We start from the raw sequence: 20,893 nt of genomic DNA on the forward strand, positions 1-20,893 counted from the left end.
ACAGTGGCCTCCTGTGACCACAGCCGCTCTGAGCACTGTCCCCATGGGCTCCAGCCAGTGTCCTTGCACTCGGCCCTGCTGTGTCACCTCCCCACATGGAAGCATGGCCCCGGCCCCACTGCAAAGCCCTTCGAGCCTCTCACTACCGGACGCGACACTGAACGTACACACGTTCACGCTTTCTCTCCCTACCACAGTGTCAGCTCCAGCAGGCGGCAGCCTTCGCTCCTCCGCCCGGGCTCCTAGAACGCACCCAGCCCACGGCAGGCACTTACACAATGTACAATGATTAATGGAACACAGGAAGAAATGGGGTTTCATTTAAAGTGCTCCTTCTTCACTCTAAGAAACAGGGAGTCCTGAGATAGGGTTGAAGTATGCTTCGAGAAGAATCTGGGGTAAGCCAAGTCTCAGTATTACGTCCAAAGACCAAGCAGTTCCTGCAAGCCAGGTCCTGCTACAGACCATCGTAAGGGAGACCGCATTCTTTCTCAGGAGCAGCACTAACCAAAATCAGGGCTTATGTTCATCTGAAGAAAAGCGTCACTAAGAAAATTTTGGAAAAGCAAGACAGTCACTAGACTCCTCTGTAAGTGTTCAGAGAGAGCGACTCCCGCACCTCGGGGCACACACTGTGTACAGGGACCCTGCCGGCTCAGCGCAGGTCTGTGGACAGTGCCGTCCGTTCCCGGGGGCCCTCGTTACAAGATCTTCCCGCTCACACCCACGACGCACCCCCCAAGGCGGCAGCAAAGCTGTCCGTAAATGAGCTCACCGGGTAACTGACAGCCGCTCCGGTGTGGCCACCACGGCTGTAAGAGGCAGGCACAAGGCTCCTGGGTGCAGACACACTGTTTGCCACCCACAGCTTCAGCGCCTCCGAGGCCTGGGGCTCTGGTCAAGCACGGCAGGGTCTGCGCGCCCCCGCACGCTCGGCGGGAGGGGCCAAGTTTAACGCACGCTGCCGGTACCCAGGATGCTGCCGTCCCTCCCGGACCGGACCCTGTTCTGCGCTGACTTTACACCCTGACCACTGCTGCTTGTCTCCCCGACCCCGAACAGTGCCTGCCCCCCTATCGGCCCTTGTCCATTTCTTGCCAGCTTCCAGAAACACACCCCCCTTTCACTGGACGGGCCCGTGGGGCCCTTTGTGCTCTGCCTCCCCACCTCTGCACTTTCTCCAGGGTTAGCAGCGACCAGGGGATGGTGAATCCCAGCCCATCCCTGGCCCTCAGAAACAGGCCTGTTTGGGGTGTCCCATCTCTGCGTGACCACAGCTCCACCGCACGAGTGTGATTCCTCTTCATCACAGCCCTTTACAGGCTCTCTTTCCTGCATCTGTGGATACCTCTCCCCCGTGAGCCTAGAGCAGCGGCACGGAAATTCCCGACACTCCATAAACCTCACCCCAGTGCACAGAAATGAAATATTATTAAGCACGCTCTATTCTGAAGCAGGAATAATGTGAACCTCGGGGAATTTATGATCTTATTAAGAAGAAAGAACCTGCCTCATCAAATACCCTCAAAGAAAAGCCCTACTTAGTGGCAATCTAAAACGGCGGGACCGCACAAGAGGGGGGCCGCACCCGTGCTCAGCAGGTGCTCCAAGGCGTCCGCGAACTGCAGGAGGCGGCTGGCGTACAGCCAGGACTGCAGGCGGTAGCTGTTGCCGTCATTACTCTTCGGGTCGTCGTAGAACTTCTCCACGCTGCAGCTGCCACTGAGCTCCGGGTCCAGGGCCCTCCCATCTCCCGTAGTGCTGTCTGCGTAATGCACCCCTGCCTCCGGGAAGTGCTTTAAGCCTGAGAAGAAGAAATGCGACATGAGTGCGTCACCTGCCCTCAGCAGGCAGCCGGGACTCACAGAAACAAAGCCCCATCCGGACACATCGCAGAGGCTGGTCGGTTAGGACCCGGGCAAAGTTACCCTCACGCCTGTGTTTACACAGGACGCTGAAGACAATGTGTCCAGAACAGCTGCGTTACAGGGTCCCCCTGGTGCCCCCGCGGGAGATCCTCCCAAAAAGGAGAGCGGGCCCAGCGCTGCAGGAGCCCCTCATGTATGAGCGGGCACCAGCCAGTCAACTACTACAGGAAAGTACGACGGACAGACATCTTCACCAGGAGTCAGGGAACGGGGTTCAAAGCCTGGCTTTGCGCTAACCAGCCATGTGACAACAGCTTCTTATCCATCTGGGAATGACAGCAGTAATCACGGCCCCACTCAGAGGAGTGCGACAAAGCTCAAATAAGACCGCTCATGTGAAAATGCTCTGTGGACATTATCAAGAAAAAATTCCAATTCAAATTGACAACCAGTATGGGTTTTTAAAATGTTCATTAAACTTAACACATTAAAAACAGCTTTTAATGTATTTTAAAAATGTAAAATACATACCCAGGGCCCAATTCTACCTAGTCAATGTTAAAGTAAAATCGAACTCAGATAAGCAACCGTGCACCTGGGAGGAAGGTACTCCACAAGACAGAAGTCCATACCTAATTTCTCTGCTATTTCTTTCGCGAGCTTGCCTTTTCCAGAACATATATTGCCATCTACAGTTATCACTTTGCTGTGTTCTGTGAATCTTTTGGTTGTTCTTTCGCCGAGTATGTAGGCCAAAGGGCCATACTGTAGCTTGCACTGTACACTTGTATGAATTCTCCCCTGAAAAACACAACAGCATGTGGTTACTGCAGACACCAGCAGCTATTAGGTAAAAATGCCAAGAAAACCCCTGGTGACAAAAATGCCAACATCTACATTTTTATTACCTATTTACTTGTTTAATTACCAGTCTCCCTACCCCACCCCCAGTGTAAGTTCATAAGGATAGGGGAACTGTCTGTTTTGTTCACTGCTAAATCCTCAGGGCCTGGAACAGGGCCTGGAACAGAATATGCATACCGTGTTCAATAAAAGTTGGATGGATGGATGGATGGATGGATGAAAGGAAGGGAGGGAGGAAGGAAAGGGAAATAAGAGAGGAAGGGAACAGAGCATTTTTCTAGGCCAGACTTCTATCCTGAGCTCTGGACCCAGTTACCTGCCTTTAAACAGCTCCATCTAGAGGTCCTGAAAATATCTGAAAGCTAGCAGGCTTAAAACTGAAATTTAACATCCATACCCTAACCCCCGAATCTGCTTTCCCTCCCACAGTCCCTATCCACTATCCAGCAAGCAAATCGGAGCACACATGGGAATCACCTTGGATATCCTCCACCTTCCTCCAACCCTATCATTACTCACAAAATCCTACTGACCTTAACTCTTAAACCTCTCTGGAGCCAACCGTCTCCTCCCTATCCGCGCCACAATGATTTTGCAGACATCTCCCATCTCTCGTCTACGGTGCAATGCCTGCCTCATGTCCTATCTCCAACAAATCCAGTCTATTCTCTGCTCAAAAGGCAAATGATCTACCCCCACCACCACACGCACAAAACACACACACACATCAAGAAAGAAACACAATCAAAAGGCAAACAACTAAGAAAATCCTTAGCGTATATAAAGATTGTACCGATCAATGAGGAATACTGATAGAATAAGGAAAAATAGGAATGCACAGCTTATTCTGAAAGATTAAAAATAGCCAAAAACCATATGAAAAAAATGTTCACTCACTTATTTATTCATTCAACAAGTATTTATTAGGAGCCTACACAATGAAAAGCATGTTTTCTAGACAACGGGGATATGGAAATGGGCCAAAGGATTCAATGGGACAACAAAACAAAGAAGTAATTACAGTTGAGCCTTGAGCAATGCAGGAGCTGGGGTGCCGACCTCCTCTCTTCTGTGCACTTGAAAATCCATGTACAACTTTTGACTCCCCAAAAACTTAACTACTAATACCCTACTGTTGACTGGAAGCCTTACTGATAACATGAACAACTGAATACACATATTTTGTTACATGTATTATTCACTGTTTCCTTACAGTAAAGTAAGCTAGAGAAAACATCAAGATCATAAAGAAGAGAAAATACATTTACAATACTGTACTTATCAAAAAAAATCATCAAGTAAGTGGACCCATGCAGTTCAAACTTGCGTTGTTCAGGAGTCCACCATACAGAGCGTATTAAATGATCGCCGTGGAGGGCAGCACGGCATAGGGGATGGGCCACGGGCGATACTGGCAGGCCAGGAGCCTCTGAAGTGTGACACTGAACAAAGACTGGAAGGTGCCAAGGGAACTGGCCAAGTGGACATTTGGAAGAGGGTCTTTCAGGCAGAGGAAACAGTAAGCAGGAAAGTCCTGGAGCCAGAGCACGGCAAGATGAGCAAGGCCAGCGTAGCTTATGCCAAGTGGACTAGGGAACGGATGAGGTGAGTAAGGGGGTGTTAATCATAACGTACCTCGCACCCTACAAATGAATCACTCTTTCCTCCAGGCTACCTATGAGCCACGTGCAAACTGCTCCCATGTGTGTGCACGACTTGGTCGTCGCACAGATGTGGCACAAAGCAGGTGCACGGCAACGTTTGATCAAGCAATCAGCCATTTACTGACTGCAATCTTTAGAAAGTGCTTTTTTATAGAATTATGGTACAATTCTCTAAAATTTCCCATCCTCAGTCCCGTTTACTGCTCTCCAGAATCATACAGAATAGATCTTTCATGACACATTTCCAATTCCTTCCACTATTCAAGTAACAAGGCATATACCCTTTCCATCTTACTCATTTTTCTCTGGACTTACTGAAGTTCATCTACATCCCCTGTAAAAGTACCAGGAAGTGAACACACTGTTACAAGGCGGTCTGTCTAGTGCTTGCATTGCAGCAGAGTACGACCCCCTTAATTCTGGGCCCCCCACTTCCACTAACACAATTCCCAGGACACTGGATATTAAAAAGGTACCCACTTTTCTATGTTTCTTCTCTTTGGTGGCCTGAATCATCTCCTGAAAACACGTACATGACTTTTTAACAAGACTATGACACTGCTCTATTCAAAACCCTTCGAACAGAATCTTTAGCACGGAGACCAAGCAAGTCCCCTTACAATCAGTCGCACACGGATGCAGTGCCAGGCATTAGCAAGCCAAGAAGCGATTCTACCAGCACGGTTATAAATAAAGTTTCGTAAGGTTTCCGGCCTCGGTTCTTCGGCTTCTTGTGTCCCCTCCGCCCTGATGTCATCCCGCCGCTGTCCACCGTGGAAGTTCTCCTAAGCCGTCCTCGTCTAACCGAAGAGCCTCTTCGGGCTCTGCTCCACGGCACACCCCGCGGCGCCCGGCCAGGCTGAGCCCTAACTGGGTCTGACCGCGCGGCTACGGTCGTCAGCGGGTAAGCACCACCCCAGGCTCTCCCGGGCTCACCGCACCTGCTCGCGCGCCCCGCGCCCACCTGCACGGAGGCACCTGCAAGCTGACCTCCCGCACCAAGGCGGCCAGCGGCGATTCACCTCCGTCCCCGGCGTTCTGCTTGGAGAACATGGCCTGGAGAGGCTCCCGCCCTATGAGCTCTGCCGCAACTCACGACCAAACATGCCGGGGGCAGCGGGGCTCCCCCAGAGAGTGACCCTAGAAGCCGCTGCCCGGACGCCCGGGCAGATGAGGAGGGGTCGGCGCCCGGAGACAGGCCAGCACCCCCCCGCCCGCCTGCTCCCCGCCTCACCACGCGCTGGGCGACCACCGCCAGGCCCCGCGCCGACGCCGACGCCGGGACCACCCTCAGCAGCCTCAAGGCCATTGCTCCGCGGTCGGCACCGGCTCAAGGACCCGAGGGGCGCGGTCGCGACGGGGTCCTCTTCCGCGGCCGGCGCGCCGCCGTGACGTCACGGCCGGGGTGCCCGCGCGGCGCCTGCCGGGAGCTTCCGGGCGACGGGCGCAGGCGCCGAGAGCGGGGTCTGCGCTCCCGGCCGCTGGCCGCTTGGGGCCGGCTGCCCCTCCGCCGGCGCCCCGCCCGGGCCTTGCAGGGTCCGGCCGCCCGACGTGGACCTGGGGCCGCGACAGAGGCCCTGGAGACCCTCTGCGGGGGTTCCGAGGTCGTGCGGGGCGCGGAGCCGAGGCCTCCCCTGCGCGGGCAGCCGCTGCGCCCGGGACGCCCCCCGCCCTCCCACATTCCCCGGGCTGGCAAGTGCAGGCCTGAAAGTCACCCGGACCTCTCTCGGTGGCCCGAAGCCCGTCCGAGCCCGGAAGGTAGCTCGGGACTGGGCGGGGCGGGGCCAGGAGGCAGCCGCGGTGGCGGACGTGGCCTCTCCGCCCCGGGGCGCTGGGCGGGGGTCCCCGTCCTCGTCCTCCCGGCTGGTGACGAGGGACCCCAGGCCTGGTCGGGCCTGTCACACCTCGGACGGCATCCGAACACACAAGCGCAGTGGGCTCTCGGTTAACCGCAGTCCTTCCAGGGCTCAGGTTAGCACGAGTTGACCCTAACGCGAGGTTTCTTTCCTACTAGCCTTACGTTCGGGAGGGTTTTAGCGTCGCGCCTTGTCGGGCTCGTGGTTCTTAACTCCCGAAGTTTTCTATCGTTTAACTTCCATTTGGTTCTCAGCTTTTCGGAATGGTAGTGGAATTGTTTGCTAGGGTGGGAATGCGGTTCTGGAAACGAAGGTCTTTCAGCAGATATTTCCCTAATTCGAAAATTCCTGCTCGGCCGAAATGCAGAGCCCTAGTCCGCGGAGCCAGAGTGACTTAGAAGATCTGGGATGGGCCCTGAACTGCGATGGAAATGGTCTGCATTGAGAGAAACACTGTTCTAAACCCTTCGTTCCCAGAGAGCAGGGGCCACGTTCACGTCCTGCCCCGTGTCCCCAGCCCCAAGCAAAGCTCCTGACACGTTGCAGGTGCACCTCCAGTAAGCAGGTGCGACCAGGGAGCCCTAAGCCCTCCAGCCCCGTGGGGTCACCACCTACCCAAGGCCTCCCTCCACATCCTGTCTCGAGTCAGAGTTCAGGGAAGGGCTCTCTGTCCTCTTCTCATCTTGCTTTGTTACCTATCCCATTCACCTGTTGCCTCTAGCGTTCCAGTTTTCTTGCCCAGCTTTACCCCAGATGAAGACACATCTTTTATGTTCTTTCCCAAGACAAAGCCCTTGTGTGAGCAACTGGTCCTGAGGGCAGAGTGAGACAGAGAGAGAGACCGCAGTCACACATCCCTGCCAGGTGATGCATGGTCAGGCCTCGCAGGCCCTCTCCACCACTCTTTTGGGAGCTGCCTCCCTGTCAAGGCCTGTTCCAGACCTGGCCTCCTCTCCTCCCTGGTACCTCCTCCAGGGATGGATCCTGAGACAGAACGGCAGGGGACAGAGTCTGTGGGGCACAGCTCTGAACACTAACATTCATGATGAATATTGAAGTAAGAGATATTATGTATAATGCTTCCCAACTACTCTTTGTAAATCAAAATTTATTTAAACAGGTTAATCTTGTAACTACAGTAAGTTAAGCTCTTGGTACACAGAAATAGATAATATGTTTCAAGTGTTCCTCGTTGTGAGACCATTCATAAACGCTGTTACGGGACTTTGGTAGCCAGCTCCAACCAGTACTGTCCTTCCCTGTCCAGAAACACTGGAAAAGGAAAACATGCACTCAGGAAATTCACTTCCAAGTGAGCTTCATTTATAAATATCCTGCAAGTTACACTTGTGTCCAGCTGCAGTTTGAGTGACTGCATAATCACTACCACAGTGAAACCAAATGAGAGAAAATTCAATGTTGATTCATAAGAAGAAGTTGACGTTTCTGGATCAAGAGGAGATACTTGCTCTATCCTGAGATCACATGACCTTTGAGACTTTACTGATGAGATTCACGTTTATGTAGTATACACTTACAGAACACTATCCCCCAAATCCTAACCTGTCCAGTCTCCATCTGAGATGCTACGTAATACCCGAGGATCAGCACCGACTAGCCGTGTAAAGCACACTAGGGAAACCTCACCAGACCCGGGCAGTCCATGCATGCATCCGGCTGTAGGTACAGCCCGATCTAGGTCTCAAGCAGTATTCTCCCTGTGTCACCTCCGACTTCTGCTCTTCTGAGAACTTGGTACCCCACAAAACCCCGAGCATGGGTGTTTGTGGCAGCTGTGTTATAATAGCCAGATGCTGGAGTCAGGTGGGACGTCCAGAGGGGGAGTGGTGAGCAGACTGACAGGTGCACACCAGGGAGCGCAGTCAGCACTGAAGTGGAAAAGAAGAACAAATGAGGAATCGCACTACGTGGAGAATGACTCCCGAGAAGGTGTAACTCCATTTACACAACATCTTGAAATGACGTTTCGGAGACAGTACACATTAGTAGCTGCAGGGGTCAGCAGTGGGGGTAGGTTTGCAGGGAGAGGGAGGGAAGTGATGCACTTATAAAAGACCGGCTTGAGGAATCCGTGAGGTGTTGGGCAGTGCAGTGTCTTGATTGTGGTGGTGGACCCAAAACCTACACAGATGAAAACATTCTATAAAACTTAGCACACACACTGACGCAGACACAAATAAGTACGGGAAATGCGGGAAGTCTGAAGAAGGTGAGTGGACCAAATGAGCATCCACATCCTGGTGGTGATACTGTATGATGGTTATGCAAATGTGATTGTTGGGAGAAATTGGGCAAAGTTTACAAAGGATCTCTGTGTGTTATTTCTTAACAATTGCCTGTGAATCTGCAATTACCTCAGTAAAGTCTTTAATAAAGATGTCGGTAGTATTTATATGGGACTTCTCTGTTCTGTCCTATCATCTATGTGTCTCAACAATACCGCAGACTGAGGACTAGCTATAGAGTAAGTGTCCAAGTCGATAGGCTAATTCCTCCAACTTTATTCTCCTTCGAAATTGGTTTAGCTGTTCTACTTCTTTTGCCTCTTCATAAAAATTTTAGGATTATCTTCTCTGCGTTTACAGAAACTCTTGCTGCAATTTGGGTAGTAATTGTGTTAAAACTGTGTAGCAGTTTGGGGAGGATTGGCCTCTTGCTGTGCTGACTCCTCCCACCCCTGCGCAGCAGACGCCCCGCATTTATTTGCGCCCTCTCTCACTCCTGCCACCAGCACCGCACACCTTCCAGCATGGGAGTTCGGCAGTTTTGTTAGGTCTACACCTAAGTACTTAAAAAACGTTTAGTGCTTTCGAATGATATTTTAAATTTTGTGTTCCTTGTGTTCGTTGCTAGTACATAACACAGCTGGCTTTTGTGTGCTCAGTTTGTATCCCGTGGCCTTGCTGAAACACTGTTAGTTCTAGAAGATGGTGTGTAGATTCCTATGCAGACAGTTGTGTCATCTGTAAGGAGCGGTTTTATTTCGTTCCTTCCAGCCTGGATGCCCTTCACTTCTTTTCCCGTCTTTACTGCACCCGCTGGAACTTCTGGTTCTGTGGGGAGCAGCAGTGGCAAGAGCCGACCTCCGTGCATTCTTAGGGGGAAACACTCAGGTTTTGGTTGTGTGTGATGCTAACTCCAGGAGACTTGTAAATGCTCTTCAGGAAGTTGGAGCAGCTCCCTCGGTTCTTCGTTTCCTGAGAATTGTTCATTGTTACCATGAATGACGTTAGATTCTGTTAAGCAGTTTCTCTGCATCTGTTGATAGAAGCATGTGACTTTTCTGCTCTAGCCTGTTAATACAGTGGATCTCAGTGATTGGTTTTTGAATCCTGAACCAACCTTGTATCCCTGGACTAAACCCCACATGGTCATATTGTGTCATACTCTTTGTATATTGCTGAATCCCATTTGCAAATATTTTAAAACAATTTTACATGTATATTCATGAGGGAGATGGGCTGTAGTTTTCACTTTGGACCATCTTTGTAAGGTTATACTATCAGGATAATACTGGATTCATAACATTACCTGGGAAGTGTTCCTGTTTTACTTTCCCCGACCACTTCTTGTTGGTGGACTCCTGACTGCCCCCTTTGCCAGTGATGCTGGGCTCAGCTGGTGGCATTGGGGGGACTGTCCATCCACACAGAGGAAGGAGCCCCCTGGGCTGGGCTCCTGTACCCAGCACATCTGTCCTTCAGGTGTAAAGGGGGAAACAAAGACATTCTGAGGGGAAGGAACACAGAGACGCTTCCAGCAGACCCCACCCATAAAGTGTGGCTACGGGAGAGCCGTGGCGTGGGCGGAAATAGAACAGACCTCCTTCGTGAGCTTCGCAGATCCCGTCAGATGGTGGAAGCATGGCTTTGTGGAGGAAACAGAACGATCACATGGAGAAATTGGGGAGGGTACAAGGACGTCAACAAAAGTTGACTATTCGCCTGAAGTGGTAAAGCAGGGATATGACAGATTGTGAGCCACCGCGAAAGAAACCGCACGATACAGAACCGCACTGCCCAAACACCACCTCCTAAGCAAGTGGAATTATTATTATGACACTATAACTAAATCAAGATGGATCTCTAAAAAATGTAAAGGTTTCCAACCAAAAGGTAAGAGGAAAGAAGCAGAGGAAAGAAAGAAAAAGGAAAACAGACATAAGCCCTAACAATTACTTGATAACCTAAATTATCCAAATTGAATTTGTAATTTCAAAACTGCCCCCCCCAAAAAAATTCCCACACCCAGATGATTTCACTGGAGAATTTTGCCAAACACTTGAAGACTTAACTCTATACAGTCTCCTCTGGAAAATAGAAGAAGAGGGAATGCTCCCCAGCCCATTTTATGGTACCCAGACAGAAAAAGATAGCACCAAAAGAAAGAAAAAAACATACGCCAATATTTCTCATGAACTTAGACGCAAAAATTCACAATTCACAAAATGTTATCAGATTGAATCCAGCAATGAATAAAAAATGAAGACCACACCACCACCAAATGGGATTTGTTTAAAGGTTGCAAAGCTGATTTGATATTCAAAGTCAGTCACTGCAATCCACCTTAACAGGTAAAGAAAAAAATCAGTGGTCAGAACACCTGCAGTAGAAGACGCATTTGACAAAATACAACACTCATTCATGTTTAAGAAAAACAAAAACATAACAAAACAGACCATCCTGGCAAGCAGGGAAGAAGGGAGGAGCTGCTTCAACTTGGTAAGGAACGTCTACAAACCCCACAGCGGACATCACACTTGATGGTGAAGGGCTGATGCTTTCCTTCTTATCCTTATACGAGAGGAAGCAGCAAAGATACCCTTTCCCTGCTCTCATTCACCAGAGCCTTGGAATCCTAAACAGTACAGAAAGGCAGGAATAAAAAGGATATGAAAGGAAGAAATTACACTGCCTTTATTCATAGATTACATGATTGGCTAGGTAGAAAATCCAAACCAATATACCCCAAAGAGCCCCTAGGACTAATAAATGAGGTCTGTGAGCTTGCAGGTTACAAGGTCAACACACAAAAATCTGCATTTCTATATATTACGAACAAATAAGTGAAGGCTGAAATTTAAAAATGCAATACCATTTATGATTGCTCCAGAAAAAAAAAATGTAATACTTACGTATCATCTAGCAAAGCATGTATAGGATCTGTATGCTGCAAACCACAAACCACCAGAGAAAGAAGTCAGAGAAAACTAATCGCTGGAGAGACTTGCTGTGTCACTGTGTTGGAAGACTCAGCAGAGCAACAATGCCAGTTCTCCTCAAAATGATTGTAGGCTTCATGCAGTTCCTACCAAAACCCCGTCAAGATCCTTTGTACACATAAACAAGCTTATTATGAAATTTATAAGGAAACGTACAGGCCCTAGAATAGCCGTAATCATTTTGAAAAAGAATAAAGTGGGGGGAACCAATCATTCTTGCAATGTTAAGAATTTACTAAATAGCTACATTTCTCAAGCCCGTGCAGTATTGGTGGAGGGACAAACACAGAGATCAACAGAACAGAGGACCAGAAATAAGCCAACACAGATACCCTCACCTGATGTTTTATAAAGGTACAAATGCAATTCAGTAAAGGAAGGATAGCTTCTTGCACAATGGTGTCGCAGAAACTGGACATCCTTGATATGACCTTCACACCATATGCAAAAATTAACTCAAAACAGATCACAGACCTAAATGTAAATGTGACTATACAGCTTTTAGAAAACAGTCCTAGAATAAAACCTTCAGGACCCGGGATGAGGGGAAGAATTCTTGGACTTGACATCAAGAGCATGATACACAGAAGGAAAGCAAGCTACACTGGAACTCAGCAAAATTTAAATGTTTGTTCTACAGGGACTTTACCAAACAGGCAGACATCAGATGGGGAGAAAAAGTGTGCAATTTGACAAAGGATTTGCATCTAGAATATGTAAAGAGCTCCCAAAACTGAACATTAACAATCCACTTAAAAAATGGGAGGCATGCCTGGATGGCTCAGTTAGTTAAGCACCCAACTCTTGATTTTGGCTCAGGTCATGATCTCAGGGTCCTGGGATCAAGCGCTATATTGGGCTTCCCACTCAGCTTGGAGTCTGCTTGAGATTCTCTCTCTCCCTCTGCCCCTCCTCCTGCTAGTGCTCTCTCTCTCAAATAAATCTTAAAAAAAAAAAAAAATAGGAAAGAGATGTGAACAGACTTCACTGACGAGGACATGCGGATGGCCAGTAAGCACAGGAAAGGATGCTCAACATCATTAGCAGTTAGAGAAATGTAAATCAAACCACAATGAGACACCACTGCGTACTTTCCAGAAAGGCTAAGTAAGACACAGTGATGACACTGATGCTGGAGAAGATGCCCAGACTGCTCACTTGCTCACTGCTGGCGGGAACAGAAAATGGCACAGCCTCTCTGCCAAAGAGTTGGCAGTTCCCTTTAGCACTAAAAATGAGCTATAATACAACAATGATGCAAATGAGCACTTGTTCTCCTGGGCATTTACCCCAGAGAAATGAAAACTTAGCTTCACAGAGAGACTTGTACTTGAGTGTTGCTTGCACGTTCACGCCTCACAGCTGGCAACCGGGAACAGCCCCGCGTGTCCTTCAACAGGTGAACAGTTCAGCCGTGGTGCAGAACACTTGTTGGCAACAAAAACAGACTGTTGACACACAGCCTGGATGGACCTCCAGAGAATTTTGTGGATTGGAAAGAACCAATCTCAAAAGATTGCACACACTATGATTCTGTTTATATAACATCCTTGAAATAACAACATTATAGAGACAGAGAACAGATTCGTGGTTGCCAGAGGCTAGGACATCAAGTGTGTGTCCTGTGGTGATGGAAACATTCCACATGCTATGAAGGTGGTAGTCCACAAAGCTACACGGGTGATAAAACTACGGAGCTACATGTGTGAATGATGAGTGCATGTGTAACTGGTGGGATGTGAATCCATTCTGTGGGTTGCATTGAAGTCAGTGTCCTGATACTGAGCTGAGCTAGTCATGCAGGATGGTGTCATCCAGGAAGGCTGGGCAAAGCACACAGAGAACCTCCCTCCATATTTTTCTGCAACTTCCTGTAAATCTCTCATTATTTCAAAAAAGAAAGTTTAAAAATAGTGTTCTATGGACCAGCAACAAAGGAACAGAGGTAATTTAATTTAAAAAATAAAATGTTTAAAAAGTTACCATTTGTGTTAGTTTAAAAAACCCCAAAACTCGTATATGCAGAAAGATGTGAAAGATCAATATGCTGAAAATCACAAAACAGTATTGAGAAGTTGAGGAAGTTGTAAATGAATATAGGCGTGTGCCTTGCTCTTGGATTAAGAGTCTCAAAATTGTAAAGATGACAGTTCTCTCCAGATTGATCTATAGATTCATTACAATCCCAATAAAAAATCCAACAAATTTTTCTTTTGTTGAAATTGACAAGCCAATTCTCAAATTTATATCCCCTACCACCCATTTGGGAAGGGCTAAGAATAACCAAGGCAATCTTGAAAAACAAGAACAAGGATGGAGGATTTAATACCAGATATCAGGATACAAAAAAGCTATAGTAACTACAACAACACAGCATTGGTGCAGGAAGAGACACAAAGACAAATGGAACAGAATAAAGAGTCCGAAAAGAGGAGGATGGCTGGATAGATAGATGGGTGCGTGGATGGATAGATAGATATGTGGTTTATGGAAAGGGTGACAGTGCAGAGGGGAAGACATGGTCTTCTCAATACATGGTGGGTACGGGGTCAATTTGATACCCATATAGAAAAGGATGAACTTTAACCCATATCACATGCCATAAAAAAAAAAAAAAATCAGTTTCAGATGGGTTGTAAATCTAAACATGAAAGGTAAAACAATAAAGCTTCTAGAATTAAATAGGAGAATATCTTTATGGCTTGGAATAAGCAAGCACTTCTTAAATGGAAAATAAACCAAGTGTAATGGGAGAAAATGTACAAACTAGATGTCATAATAAAGCAGTGCTCCTCATTGGAAGACATGTTTTTGGGAATGTAAAGGCAAGCCTTTCTAGGACATTTTTGCAGTAAATGCAACAACAGAGGCATGTAAGAATGCCCACGTGTTATAAAGAAACAGCAACTATAGCTGAGACTAGGGGACGCCCCGGTGATGGGCACTCGAGAATGCACACACCCAAGACAACAGACCCTAACATCACCGGGGCACTCTGCATTTGTCCCCCCGGGGAACTACAATGACACCAAGTGTTGGGGAGGCTCCAGACTGCTGGGACCCTCACACACTGCTCATGGGAGCGAAAAGTCGGTGCACCCACCCTGGAAAACAGTTTGGCAGTTCCTACTAAACCTGCCAAAACACATACCTCATGTTGCAGCAATTATCGGTGTCATTTACGTGTACCTCGGTCCAGCCTACGCACACAGCTAGCAAAACTCAGTGTATGTTAGTGAAAAGAAATGTTCACCACGGTATTAGCCATAATAATAATAATAATAAGCATCATCCCTAACACTGTCCACAGAGTCAATGCATAGTGCATTGTGATACATTTACACGGTGCAATATTATACATGATATGCATGAATCATTGCTACATGCAAAAACATCAAGGATTCACCCAAGCATCATAATGAAAGAAACATAAAAGCATCTTCACAACTGCATTCATAAAAACCTCAAAAAATACCCAAAGTGACCGCTGCCCTTTGTGAAAACAAAAACAGATAAAGGTTTATTATTTCTGTGTGGTTCTATAGTTTGCTATATTTCATTTGCAGATTTACTTTAAAAAGCATAAAGTGCAATATAAGATAGCATTTTATTATCACTACAAATTAGATTTCAGGATGTTTGACTGTCCTATTGTGAAGAGTGACCTAGCCCAAGAGCCTTTTTCAAGGCAGCCTTAAATTCCTTGTTCCTCAGACAGTAGATCAACGGGTTGATTATTGGGGTGAGGACAGTGTAAACAGCAGAGATGAGCTTGTTGGAGCTCCGGGAATCGATGGCCTGAGGCCGGACGTACATGAAGATCATGGCCGTATAGAAGATGGTGACCACGGTGAGGTGGGAGGCACAGGTGGAGAAGGCTCTCCAGCGGCCAGTGGCCGAGGGGATGTGCAGGACAGCCAGGGTGATGTGTCCATAGGAGAGCACGGTGGCCATGAGGGGAAACACCAGGATGATGAAGGCCAGGATGAAGTCCGCCAGCTCTGCAGTCGAGAAGTCTGTGCAGGCTAGTTTGAGGATAGGGGAAATGTCACAGAAGAAGTGGTTCACGATATTGGAGCCACAGAACGTGGCGCTGGAGATAAAGTACACCTTGATGGCGGAGATGGAGAAGCCGCTCACAAAGGAGAAGACCACCAGCTGGACACAGAGCCCCATGGTCATGATGACTTGGTAGCGCAGGGGGTGGCAGATGGCCACGTAGCGATCATAGGCCATGGAGGCCAGGAGCACGCATTCAGTGCACACCAAGGAGCTGAAGAAGTAGAGCTGAGTCATGCACCCAACAAAGGAGATGTGTTTCTGCTGCAGGAGGAAACCACCCAGCATCTTGGGGATGATGTCAGATACGTACCAGATCTCCAGAAAAGACATGGAGCCCAGAAAGTAGTACATGGGCCTGTGGAGGGAGGAGCTTGTCCGGACGGTGAGGATGATGGCCAGGTTCTCCACCAGCACAAAGAGGTAGGTGAGCAGGAAGAGGAGGAAGAGCACATACTGCAGTTGAGGGGCCGTGGGGAAGCCCACCATAATGAACATGCTGACCTGGGTGACATTCTCTCCCCTCATCCTTGTGTGCTGGGAGCCTGCAAAACACCACCATTCCAGAGTGAGGGGCTGTGGGGCCTCGGGGGGAGAAGGCAGAGCTCACCCTGCAGGAGAGTTTCAGCCCAGAGATCAGGCGCCTGGCTCCATGAGCAGCAGAGGGAGCAGAAACTGTCTCCAAGTGAAGCCTTTCCCATCAGGAAGTTCCTGGTGTCCTTGGGGCTGGTCACGCTAAGAGTGGGGCTCTGGAATGCCCACCCATATCCTCCCCCAAGTATCCCACGGTGGTCCTGTTTCCCTACAACCTGGAGTTCTCCAAAGATTCTAAAGACGATAGGCTCTCTGCAGCCGGTGTTACCTGGGCCTGTCGTTGGTCATCGGGCACGCTCTTTCTAAATCAGTGGATACTGAACCTTCCACCTGGTTTCAGAGTTGATTTTGTAAGAGGAAGGGACAGCAGCAGGGCTCATGGGACGGTGGGATATGGTGTCCCAGTTTAGCCAGACCCTGGACCCAGACATACCCGCAGGGCTGGGGGTCTTTGGGAGTAGCGGAAGTCTCCCGGGCCAAGAGGGGAGAGTGGTCACATATCTATCTTTATGCCATCTCAAAACCCCTGAGAATATGACAAAGGAGTAAAAAGATAAAAACACAGGGACACCTGGGTTGCTCAGTCGGTTAAGCATCTGCCTTTGGCTCAAGTCATGATCCTGGGGTCCTGGGATTGAGCCTGGCATGTGTGGGGCTCCCCGATCAGCAGGGAGCCTCCTTCTCCCTCTGCCCCTCACCCTGTTTATGCTCGCTTGCGCTCTCTCTCTCTCTCTCAAATAAATAAATAAATAAAATCTTAAAAAGAAGATAAAAACCCATAACATCAGAACATCAAAAGAGACCAGAAGGGGGATATCAGCAAGGGAAAGATTTTGAACCAATTCTGGAGGAAAGAAAGCAGATGGCAGAAAGGTGGCTGGGGCAGCAAGAGTAGAGAAGTCTACCAACAAAAAGGAGAATTACAGACCAATATCCCTGATGAACATGGATACCAAAATACTCGGCAAGATCCTAGTCAATAGGATCCAACAGTACATTAAAAGGATTATTCACCACAACCAGGTGGGATTTATTCTTGGGATGCAAGTGTGGTTCAACATTCGCAAATCAATCAATGCGATAGGTCACATTAATAAAAGAAAAGACAAGAACCATATGATCCTCTCGATCGATGCAGAGAAAGCATTTGACAAAATACAGCATCCTTTCCTGATTAAAACTCTTCAAAATACAGGGATCGAGGGAACATATCTCAATATCATAAAAGCCATCTATGAAAAGCCCACAGCAAATATCATTCTCAATGGGGAATAACTGAGAGCTTTTCCCTTAAGGTCAGGAACATGACAAGGATGCCCACTCTTGCCATTATTGTTCAACATAGTACTAGAAGTCCTAGCCTCAGCAATCAGACAACAAAAAGAAATAAAAGGCATTCAAATTGGCAAAGAAGAAGTCAAATTCTCACTCTTCACAGATGACATGATACTTTATGTGGAAAACCCAAAAGACCCCATCCCCAAATTACTAGAACTCATACAGTAATTCAGCAATGTGGCAGGATACAAAATCAATGCACAGAAATCAGTTGCATTTCTATACACTAACAATGTAACAAGAAAGAGAAATTAATGAATCGATTCCATTTACAACAGTTCCAAAAACCATAAGATAGGTCATAAGATAGGAATAAACCTAACCAAAGAGGTAAAGGATCTGTACTCTAGAAACTACAGAATACTTATGAAAGAAATTGAGAAAGACACAAAGAAATGGAAAAACATTCCATGCTCATGGATTGGAAGAATAAACATCGTTAAAATGTCTATGCTGCCTAGAGCAATTTACACTTTCAGTGCAATCCCTATCAAAATACTGTCGACATTTTTCACAGAGCTGGAACAAACAATCCTAAAATTTGTATGGAACCAGAAAAGACCCCGAATAGCCAGAGGAATGATGAAAAAGAAAAGCAAAGCTGGCGGCATCACAATTCCGGACTTCAAGCTCTATTACAAAGCTGTCATCATCAGGACAGTATGGTACTGGCACAAAAACAGACACATAGATCAATGGAACAGAATAGAGAGCCCAGAAATGGACCCTCAACTCTACGGTCAACTAATCTTTGACAAAGCAGGAAAGAATGTCCAATGGAAAAAAGACAGTCTCTTCAACAAATGGTGTTGGGAAAATTGGACAGCCACATGCAGAAGAATGAAACTGGACCACTCTCTTACACCACACACAAAGATAAACTCAAAATGGATGAAAGACCTCAATGTGACACAGGAATCCATCAAAATCCTCTGACTTCAGCCACAGCAACTTCTTTCAAGACACGTCAGATGTCTGACAGGTGTGATAGGGAAAGGTGGAGGGGGTGAAAACCGGGCTCCTACATGCAGTTTGCTTCCAGAACAGTCTAGTGGCTGCCCCTGCATGGCCCTCCCCATCCTGTGTGTGGGTCCCCAGAGGCGGCCTTGATGGGACAAAGGGCCATGTCACCCTCATCGTCCTCATCACTGACCAAGTATTTTAACATGAAACACGTCCTGTCATGGTCACCAGGACCCTGGAAAACAAGGCTGACATCTTCACGTTCAGATGAGTCAGACTCAAAGCAAAATGTTTGGGGGTTCACCCGGGATCGTGGCAGCACCAGGACACAAACCCGGGCCCTCTGACCCCATGGCTGCCACTTCTCCCACCAGATATCGACAAGAGAGAAAACAAACCCATCTGGCTGTGGCCAGAAATCTGGAATTGTTAAGACGGATGGATGGTGTTGCAGGCTGCCTTCTGACGGGACTCTGATAGGCTATGCAAACCAAAGGTCACAAAACAAAAAGTATTTTTCAGCAGGACAGGCAGACAATGCCCTTTAAGAAAGAAATGCTGGCTACGTACGTTTGTCACAGCTGTACTTGGAATACCGTGCAGTCACTGAGAAGGAACCCATCTCTCTACAGACATGGAATGATTTCCAAGACACACAGTTAGATTTTCTAGATATTCTTAGCAGCACGTACAGTGGGCCTCCACTGGTGTACGTAAGGGCACATACGTGGGACGACTGTGTGTGGCCGTCACACAGGGAACTCGGCATGCCCGTTGCCCTGGCTGGGAAGCAGGTGGCTGGAACACAGTGGTGGACGGAAAGGTTTCTATGGTATATTTTTGCTACTTTTTCCATTTTGTTTCATGTGTGTTATCTATTCAAAACAGTAATCTGTTACTTATTTTTAAATTCTCAAGTTCTCCTGTAAAAAGAAGATGTTATGTGCTGGATTAAACATTCAGCAGGTAAACATTTCCCTAAGCCGCGGTTCCACATCCATGCGGAAAACACACAGACAGACTGGGCCACTGGGAGTGTGCCTCTCATGATTGGCAAAAGCCTCAAATGTGGTATCGTGCAGAATAATGACGCAACAAGGAGGTGCAATGAGAAAGTACAGAATCACAACAAAATCATCTGTCTTCCCAAAAGAGTAGAGAAATGAAAACACAGAAAGGAAAACCTGAAGAGAAGTATAATAGAAACATAGCTGACCCTTGAGCAAGTCGGGGTGATGGGCACTGACCCCCATGCCATCAAAGATCCGTGTTATAGCTTCTGACTCCCCAGAAATCTAACTATGGATAGCCCGCTGGTGACCGGGAGCCTTACCGACACCATCAACAGTCAATGAACACGTATGTTGTATGTTTGTATGTTGTATGTATTATACACGGTATTCTTACAATAAACTCAGCTAGAGGAAAGAAAACGTGATTAAGAAAATCATACATTGGGGCACCTGGGTGGCTCAGTCGTTAAGCGTCTGCCTTCGGCTCAGGTCATGATCCCAGGGTCCTGGGATTGAGCCCCGCATCGGGCTCCCTGCTCCACGGGAAGCCTGCTTCTCCCTCTCCCACTCCCCCTGCTTGTGTTCCCTCTCTCACTGACTCTCTCTCTCTGTCAAATAAATAAATAAATAAGAATCTTAAAAAAAAAGAAAATCATACATTTACAGAACTGTAGTGTATTTATCGAAAAAATCCGCATATAAGTGGACTGCTCAGTTCAAACCTCTGTTGTGCAAAGGTCAACTGTGTATTAATGGCATTATCAGGGCATGAATAAGTAGGCAAATTATTAAGAATCTAGATAACTTAATATGAATCTAACAGATCCTTAGAGAAAGATGTGTAGGAAATACCTGGTCAGTGCCTGGCCTGCAGAGAGCATTTCGTAACGGTGGTAGTAACATGCACAGGAGTTGAATTAATTAAATGCAGTAAGACAGTTTTCTTGTCCGTTTACTAGTTAAACCATAATGTACACCATAATGGGGTGCGGGATGGAACTGCGCAAAGCGGAGGCCCCCAGCCTCGTGCTCACCTTGCTTATGCCTGGGGTGCTCCCGGCCCTCCCCCACCCCGGCTGGTCCTGCTCTTGGGCCTGTCACTGCACACCCGCCGTCATGGTAGCTCTGCTCCCCTGTTTGCACCTGCCTGTGTTCTTGGTCTCTGCCCGCTGCACTGCCCAAGGGAAGAGCTATGCCTCCTCGCTCCCCACTGGACTGGGCACCAAGCATGATTGGCGACACACAAGATGAGCTCCACGAACCCTAAGGGGTGGGAAGCACGGGACAGAAGAGTTGCAGATGATAATGCAACTCAGCCAAAGATGCTGAAGGAGAGACGGTACCAGCGCACAGCTGCTCCCTCTTCCCTCTCCTCCTAGTCCTCAAATCCCAGAGAACTTTCTTAGAAAATACAAAAATAGAGGGAAACCCT

General features: G+C 47.8%; 2 protein-coding genes across 3 annotated transcripts in view; both read right to left on the reverse strand.

Annotated features, from left to right (window-relative positions):
• NDUFA10 (NADH:ubiquinone oxidoreductase subunit A10) overlaps positions 1-5,794 on the reverse strand; it is a 51,874-nt gene extending 46,080 nt beyond the window's left edge. Inside the window, exons 1-3 of one of the 2 annotated variants that reach the window (XM_036117625.2) lie at positions 5,631-5,794; positions 2,501-2,669; positions 1,589-1,804 (exon numbers count right to left, since the gene is read on the reverse strand). In XM_036117625.2, the coding sequence (XP_035973518.1) occupies positions 1,589-1,804; positions 2,501-2,669; positions 5,631-5,705 (460 nt within the window). In that variant the 5' untranslated portion in view covers positions 5,706-5,794. The remainder of the gene's footprint in view (positions 1-1,588; positions 1,805-2,500; positions 2,670-5,630) is intronic. The other variant, XM_036117623.2, reaches the window with a different exon arrangement.
• Positions 5,795-14,817: 9,023 nt separating this feature from the next.
• Positions 14,818-16,180, reverse strand: LOC118551696 (olfactory receptor 6B2). The gene has a single exon (XM_036117628.2). The coding sequence runs from the start codon at positions 16,079-16,081 to the stop codon at positions 15,143-15,145; it is 939 nt and encodes a 312-aa protein (XP_035973521.2). The 5' UTR covers positions 16,082-16,180; the 3' UTR covers positions 14,818-15,142.
• Positions 16,181-20,893: the final 4,713 nt, after the last annotated feature.

Source organism: Halichoerus grypus, chromosome 4 (genome assembly GCF_964656455.1).
Source record: "Halichoerus grypus chromosome 4, mHalGry1.hap1.1, whole genome shotgun sequence".
NCBI classification, from domain to species: Eukaryota; Metazoa; Chordata; class Mammalia; order Carnivora; family Phocidae; genus Halichoerus; species Halichoerus grypus.

Coding starts and splice junctions, on each gene's coding strand:
- LOC118551696 (XM_036117628.2), bottom strand. CDS start 16,081: ATGAGGGGAGAGAATGTCACCCAGGTCAGCATGTTCATTATGGTGGGC.